The 8410-nt window shown below is 42.7% G+C and overlaps 1 protein-coding gene across 2 annotated transcripts in view; it reads right to left on the bottom strand.

Moving 5' to 3' along the window:
- Nucleotides 1–1388: 1388 nt before the first annotated feature.
- Nucleotides 1389–8410, bottom strand: part of per2 (period circadian clock 2) — a 42993-nt gene continuing 35971 nt past the window's right edge. For both annotated transcript variants that reach the window (XM_072474578.1, XM_072474579.1), the window contains 4 exons: nt 7834–8011; nt 6662–6851; nt 3088–3238; nt 1389–1938 (listed from right to left, as the gene is read on the bottom strand). In XM_072474578.1, the coding sequence (XP_072330679.1) occupies nt 1726–1938; nt 3088–3238; nt 6662–6851; nt 7834–8011 (732 nt within the window). In that variant the 3' untranslated portion in view covers nt 1389–1725. The remainder of the gene's footprint in view (nt 1939–3087; nt 3239–6661; nt 6852–7833; nt 8012–8410) is intronic.

Raw genomic sequence — 8410 nt, 5'->3', positions numbered from 1 at the left:
TGCAGAAGGAGGCCATTCGGCCCATCGAGTCTGCACTGGCTCTTGGAAAGAGCACCCCCCACCCTATCCCCATAACCCAGTAACCCCACCCAACACTAAGGGAAATTTTGGACACGAAGGGCAATTTATCATGGCCAATCCACCTAACCTGCACAACTTTGGACTGTGGGAGGAAACCGGAGCACCCGGAGGAAACCCACACACACACACACGGGGAGGATATGCAGACTCCGCACAGACAGTGACCCAAACCGGAATTGAACCTGGGATCCTGGAGCTGTGAAGCAATTGTGCATCCACAATGCTACCGTGCTGCCCCTGGAAACCCCAGACAGAGGTGTATAAATTAACATCTAATATCTTAATTGTGCTACCCAATGTCAAAATAAGGTAAATTCTGGAACACAATTTTATTAAATTATTACATTTCACATCACAATGCTATTGAGATAATTTTTAAAATACCCAGCATTCATGGACAAGTTATGCATGAAGTTTTAATTTCCATAAGGAAAGCTGACAATTAGGATGTTTTATGAAAACAGGACATTAAAAACCTAAACTAAAAGGTTTATATTGACTATATCTTGTGATGTGAAGCTGTGCAGAGTTAAGTCCTAATCACACTGTCTCAAATACACAACTGTTACATGACTATACTTCTTTCACAATATATGATATAACTTACAGCGCAGAAGGAGGCCATTCGGCCCATCAAGTCTGCACCGGCTCTTGGAAAGAGCACCCTACCCAAGGTCAACACCTCCACCCTATACCCATAACCCAGTAACCCCACTCAACACTAAGGGCAATTTTGGACACTAAGGGCAATTTATCATGGCCAATCCACCTAACCTGCACATCTTTGGACTGTGGGAGGAAACCGGAGCACCCGGAGGAAACCCACGCACACACGGGGAGGATGTGCAGACTCCGCACAGACAGTGACCCGAGCCAGAATCGAACCTGGGACCCTGGAGCTGTGAAGCAATTGTGCTAACCACAATGCTACCGTGCTGCCCCTAATAATAGCTAGAACACAATATTTAGGAGGGAATCTAATAAAGCAATGGATTGTTCCTTGTTCTATGAGTTTTTAAGATGGGCCAAATGATCTACAAGTTTCATTTTGGTTTACTTTAGCCTTTCTTGGGTCCACTGTTTATTTCTTTGGTTCAGAGTTGGTGTGTCGCTGTAATTATACTTCTCCAAATGCCTTCTGCTCTACATATTGTCTCATCTCAGTGTACCTTTCCAACCAGTGGAACATTTGACTTTAGGTCCATCCAACTACAAAATTAATATAATTGGATAGCATATTTTATAAAAGGGATTACAAAACTCCACAAGGATATTTATCTATATGGGTGAAATTAATACATAAACAATTGACTGTCAAAATAGTTTTATGATTAGAACAAAAAACTAGACACATTCAGAAACAGTGTCTCATTTACAATAAACATAGATTTGTCATACAATAACACGGACTCCATGAACATATAGTAAAAACTGAAATTACATTCAGAAATAATTCAATTTGAAGCAACACAATATATGTCATGAAATCCCTCCGTTTAAAAAAAGTTCTATAAAATCTTGCACTTTTCTTCAACTTCTTCAGCTCATTTCAGGTGAGATGCAATTTCTTGAAACTCCCAAAAAGGAGTTTTGTGCATTCATACCTATTCAGCAGATGTCCTTTTGCAAAGTCTAAAACAACTTTCAGCTTGCAGAGTTTCCAAATGTGCTTGTTGCTGTTTCCAGACTATTGGTTGCTATTTCTGCATGTTTTTGCTCTTCGGTTGCAAAGTTCAAGGGCTGGTAGCCAACATTGTGGCTCTGGTCAATCAATCCATTCAATTCTAGATTATGGATTTCTGCGTCAAATGTTGTCGAGTTGCTTTGGGACTCATTTTTCTCCCAGCAAACCAACTCCTAAATTAACAAGAGTTAGAATCCAAATGAATGAACAAATCAGATTTAAGCAATTCCATTTCTTAAAACCCCCACTGCCAACCAAAATCATATTTTGGAATGAAAATTACAAGTAAATTCTTTTAAAGTCTTCTTGATTTAATTTTTTCCGGTCTTTTCACATTTTTAATTCTTCAGAGAGAACACGCTTGCTGAATTTAATAAACTAGAGATCTGCCAGTTTCTGACTAAAGCCCAAATCAATTCCATAATCAGGAACCAAAGAAAATGTTCCCAGACACCAAGATCAGATTCAGTTCAAAAACGAATCATTTAAAGGTTGAGACAGACAGATATTTGGCCTCGCAGGAAATTAAAGGAAAGGAGGGGCGAGTGGTAAAATTAAGTTTTTAAAAAATGTGTTCATGGGATGAGGGCATCACTGGTTCGGCCAGCATTTATTGCCCATCCCCAACTGCCCTCGAATTGAATGGGGTGCTCGGACATTTCAGAGGGCAGTTAAGAGTCAACCACATTACTGTGGATGGGGTTGGTTTAGCACAGTGGGCTAAACAGCTGGCTTGTAATGCAGAACAATGCCAGCAGAGCGGGTTCAATTCCCGTGCCGGCCTCCCCGAACAGGTGCCGGAATGTGGCGACCAGGGGCTTTTCACAGTAACTTCATTGAAACCTACTTGTGACAATAAGCAATCATTATCATTATTATCTGAGTCACATGTAGGCCAGACCAAGTAAGGATAGCAGATTTCCTTCCCTAAACGATATTAGTGAAGCAGCTGGGTTCTTTATTTTTGCACAATCGCTAATGGTTTCTTGGTCACTATTAGATTTTTTAATTCCAGAGTTCTTTATTTATTGAATTCAAATTTCAACATCTGCCATGGTGGGTTTCGAACCAGAGTCCCCAGAGCATTACCCCAGGTCTCTGGATTATTAGTCCAGGGACAATCCCACCAGATCATTGCCTCCCTTTGGAAACCCAAGATTATGCATGATTATACTGAATGGCGGAACAGGCTTGATGGGCCATGTGGCCTACTCCTGCTTATTCCTATGTTCTTAAGAAAGGTTAATTAGCTCTATTTCTCTCTCTCTCTCCACAGATCCTACTTCCCATGACTGAAGGAAATTTTGAAAACAAATACTTACTGTGATATCGATGGTCTTTGGTAGCATATTTGTCTTAAACCAGGGAAAGACTTCAGAAAGCTCTTTCTTTTGGTCCTCTGTAAATTTGGGTTGGTTTCTCTGCATCATTTTCAGCTTCTCTCTGTCCTCCTTTAGAATTGTTTCAATGTCCCTAAATTGTAACAATTATGATCAGCATGCTGATTGCACAGCCCTTGTAGATAAAATTGCATCACAAAACGCCAAAAGCAAACCCCGTCAGTGATAATTATGCTTAACATATAAATAACAGTCTCTGAACAAGGTGACCATTACAAAATACCATATGTCAACAGGAGGAAAAAAACAATATACTTCAGCACTGAAATTTCTTTGTTCAATCCTCACAAGTGATGCTTCACCTGTCAATTTATAACTAAAGTCATTCTAATGAAAGCACAATCCATTTGAAATACTTGTTAGCACTCAATAAAAAGAGGAACAAATAAATTTTCATATGCTCATAATGCTAACAGGTTTGTAAAATTAAAACCTACTCTGTAAGCATATCTCAACTCAGCCAAGCCACTTTGATGTAATATTTTTCCATTTATTTTTTATCTAAAGCAACTAGTTAAACTTAAAAGACTGCGAAACCTGGCTCCACAGCCACCATTTTCTCAGCACTTCACGTGTTGTTTAGCCTCCACTGGCACCTATGGTGCATGCACACTACTGGTTTGAGCCAGACACCATTTTGGCGAGGGTATTAACACACTCGCACCACGGGAGAGTAGACAGATCGTGATATCAACCAGTGTCTTAACGCTGATCTGATGCCAGTGCTGACAATTTGGGGACAGTCCCTCCAACTCATGCCCTCTCTTAAGACTGGTGAGCAAGTGACAGTGTTTCTTCTTTGTCGCTCCTTACCCGCCCAGGTTTCAGTAATTGTGTATCTGAAAGGAGCAGTGCTCCGAAAGCTAGTGTTTGAAACAAACCTGTTGGACTTTAACCTGGTGTTGTAAGACTTCTTACTGAAAGAAGAAAGGCACAAGGGTAGGGCTGTGGCGAGGGGCGGGGAGTAAGCAAGGGGTACATGCTTACAAAATCTACTGCCTGTAACTTAGGAAAGATTGCGGCACAAGGGGGATTGGTTGTGGGAAGGTAAGTTAGGCATGAGGATACCATTATCTTTAATGGTTTCGGTCGACCACTGACCACACCGATGAGCACCTCCTCCGGCAGGAGGAAGACATGCAGGCATGCCTGTCCCATACCGGTTAGAACCTACTGCCTCCAGCTGTGTGTGATACCTTGTCCCAGGCATAGGGAAACGTGTCAGTAAATGCAGTGCAGTATATTTGGGTATGTGCCTGCAATGGTTGAAAAGCTGACAGTGTATGCAAGTTGTTTCCAGGTCTGAGGTTTGCAGCAGTGTGTGAGGGTGAGGTGAAGTTATGAGCATTATGTAGGAGTTGTGATTGATAGAGATCATTGGTAGGTCAGTTATGGGGCTGTGGTGCATTGAGCAGTGTTTAGATTAACTGTGCAGTCAGTTAGATATAGCATTTGAAAATAGGTTCACTGCCCTTGATCACTTCTACGAGGTCACTGAGCTTTTTCTAGCACTGCGTTCAGTCCTCAAGGCTCAAGACTCCAGGCAAAGACTGGAGTTTCCTGGTTATCTGTGGATAGGCAATGTGTGGGATTTTCCTAACCCATAATCTTACAGCCAACACTTGCCATGTTGTATTATTATTGTTTCCTACACCAAAATCACTTACAACTTCCATTGCTTTCCCCACCCACAATACACCTACCTTTTAAGCACAGTGTTGAGTGGCTGTACCCTATAATTGTTTTAAATTAGCAGGCAGCACAAACTTGGCATGTTGCTAGCATTGGCAGCATTTGGCATAGGGAAATCTCCAAACATGATCTCAGAGCCAGTTTTTGGGTCTGCTCAATTTCACAGCTATTATCTTATAAATTTTATACAACTTCATCCTACCATCAGGGGCATTACAATTAGACTATCTGCGCAATTTTACAACTCTAAATATAAATTCCATCATGCCACTTTTATGCAACAGCAGTGAGTTACTGAAATGTTAGAAATATAAAAGTGGGGAATAAGTCCCAGCTGCTTATCACATAACTAAAACATTCAGCAACTGATAAAACCCTAAAATCTGCAGGACAGCTGCCTCAAGGTTGTAATATGCACTAAGCACTTTAAAAAAAGTATGAAAGTAACTATATTCTTCCCCCAGTGTCTGCGTGAGTCTCACCCCCACAACCCAAAAGAATGTGCAGGGTAGGTGAATTAGTTTAGCTCAATTGGCTGGACGGCTGGTTTGTGATGCAGAGCAAGGCCAGCAGTGCGGGTTCAATTCCCATACCGGCTGAGGTTATTTTCAATCTCGCCCCTCACTTGAGGTTTGGTAATCCTCAGGTTAAATCACCACCAGACAGCTTTCCCCCTCAAAAGGGGAAAGCAGCTTTTGGTCACCTGATTTGACCTTACACAGACTATATCAGCCCTTCCATCTCTAGTGGAAAAATGCACTGTTCAAACAAAATATTCACTTTTTACAGGGTATAGGAAGGAGGCAGGAATCATTCACTAAGATTATTGTTAACAAAATGGTTGACAACATAAAAGGTTATAAAAAGGTTATCTATTTATCCATGCAATCTCTTTTTTTATTTTTCCAATTAAGAGGCAATTCTAGCATGGTTAATCCATCTACCCTGCACATCTTTGGGCTGTGGGGGTGAGACCCACACAGACATGGGGTGAATGTGCAAACTCCACACGGACAGTGACCTGGAACCAGGATCAACCCTGGGTCCTCGGCACTGTGAGGCAGCAGTGCTAACCACTGCACCACCATGCCGCTCCTACCCATGCCATCGCTTCTAACAAAGTTATGCTTCAAAACTACAAGTCAGAGGCAGCTCATTAGCAAATAAATAGAACCTTTTCAAATTTATCATCATTAATTAAGTGTGGCACAGAACCCACCGTTGATGTATATCGGGGTCAATTGGATAGACTTGCAGATAATAATAATATAATCTTTATTATTGTCACAAGTAGGCTTACATTAACACCGCAATGAAGTTACTGTGAAAAGCCCCTAGTCACCACACTCCGTCGCCTGTTCGGGTACACAGAGGGAGAATTCAGAATGTCCAATTCACCTAACAGCACGTCTTTTGGGACTTGTGGGAGGAAACCGGAGCACCCGGAGGAAACCCACGCAGTCACAGGGAGAACGTGCAGACTCTGCACAGAGTGACCCATGCAGGAATCGAACCTGGGACCCTGGCGCTGTGAAGCAACAGTGCTAACCACTGTGCTACTGTGCCGAACAGCAAGGAATTTAGATAGAAAATGTCAGTCACAAAGCTGTGTTCAAATGGAATTAAAATCACAAGATGCAGTGACACTGACAACATGATGGGCAACATAAAGGTCAAGTGAAAATTAAGCAAAATAAGCATCTCCATAACATTTTCAGCACAATTGCAGTTTGTGCCAAGCACACTGTTGAAAAGAGAGCTTCAACCACTCCACAAGATCTCCTTATGGATTGTTCGCACTCACCTTGATGGAAGTTGGTAGGTCATCATGGTTCTCTCATCTGTATTTGCCATTGATAACCAGACTGGGTCCTTCAGTACACAGTTGGTGAAGTGATCAATCTTCTTGGCTTTTCTTAGTTTTGACTTGTGGTCATTTTCTGAGGAGTCAATGCTTCCAAAATACTTGCTGGTGTTGCTTAGATGGCTGCTTCCTAATAATGATTAAAAAAAACAAAGCTATTTAGTGGAGGAAAATGGTTAGAGGCGAGACATGGAACTAATAAAGGGTTACTGTTGATCAGGCTTGCTCCTTCCACAGGAATATGCAATTTGCCGAAATGGAGTTTATTCTATTTCATCAAATAAAGACAAGTTCCATAAAACTTTAATACAAAAGCAAAATACTGTGGAGGCTGGGAGTCCAATTGAAAACAGAAAACGTTGGAACTATCAAGCGTGTCAGCCAACATCTGTGGAAAGAGGAACCTTCATCAAAACTGGGAAAAATTAGAAATGTAAGGCACGATTAAACAGCCTCATCAAGCCTGACGGCGCATCAAGGCTGTTAAATCTCGCGAGAGGCCTCTCGTGAAACTTGGGAAGCTCGGAATGTCTCGCAAGTTAGGTCTCGTGAGATGTTGTGATCTGGATCTTGCCCTACTGGGCGCAATCTAGATTTACATATTTAAGGGGCAGTTAGGCTCACTTAAATATGTCGGCACCCGATGCCCAGAGGCCTGGGATCGAACGGCCGCACCAGAGAGACCTCGCCATGGTGTCATTTTAGCAATAGTCCACACAAACATGGAGCAGGTCTAACGGTACAGGGGGAGTCTCCCAGGCCATCGGAGGTCCAGGATGATTGGGCTATGGACAGGGTGCCCTGGCACTTCCACAGCCACATGCACACTCTCGGAAGTGCCGCCCTGGCACTGCCAGTGTGCACCCTGCCCATATAGGAGGTGGGGTGAGTGAGGAAGGGGGCTCGAGGACCCACAGTCCCCCCCCCTTCCCAGAGAGATTGGGGGGGTTATTTAAAAAATGGCGCCCTGATTTCTTCCTGCACTGACGAGCTCAGGACGTCCCAAGTATTTTGCAGTACTTCCCGTTTGTGGCCATTTTAAAATCTCTGATAAAACATTGCGGGTTGTCAAAGCTCTGCTAGAGTAGAAATGATTATTCAGACAAAGTTACCTGTGTCAGTTCCTGACATTCCACACCCATTAGATGGAGAGCCTGAAGAGCCCGAGGCTGTTGATCTGGCACTCCCTGAGCCTGCTGAGCCAGATAGAGAATCCTGAAGTAGCAGATCTAATAGGTCAGTGGAAGTGGAGTGAGCATCACTGTTCTGGGCTTCGGCAGGTGACACAGTCTTTAAAAAAAAACAGATCAATTCAGCTGACTGGCAGCCATTCATTTTATGAATTACAACCGCTGAAATGAACAGTGCATTCAACAGATGTTTTGCATTGAATGAGGCAGTATTGTACAGTATTCGTGAACCAACATGAAATGAAAATCGCTTATTGTCACAAGTAGGCTTCAAATGAAGTTACTGTGAAAAGCCCCTAGTATCCACATTCCGGCGCCTGTTCGGGGAGGCTGGTACGGGAATTGAACCGTGCTGCTGGCCTGCCTTGGTTTGCTTTCAAAGCCAGCGATTTAGCCCTGTGCTAAACCAGCATGCTAATGGTCAGACATGGATACGATTACATTCTCTGTAAACTCTGCAATTGGGCTTTGCCATCTTGCAAGTAACTCTCCTGAAACA

This window comes from Scyliorhinus torazame, chromosome 14, assembly GCF_047496885.1.
Source record: "Scyliorhinus torazame isolate Kashiwa2021f chromosome 14, sScyTor2.1, whole genome shotgun sequence".
Classification (NCBI taxonomy): Eukaryota; Metazoa; Chordata; class Chondrichthyes; order Carcharhiniformes; family Scyliorhinidae; genus Scyliorhinus; species Scyliorhinus torazame.
The sequence above is the reverse complement of the archived record's forward strand: the minus strand, read 5'-3'. Positions and strand labels throughout refer to the sequence as shown.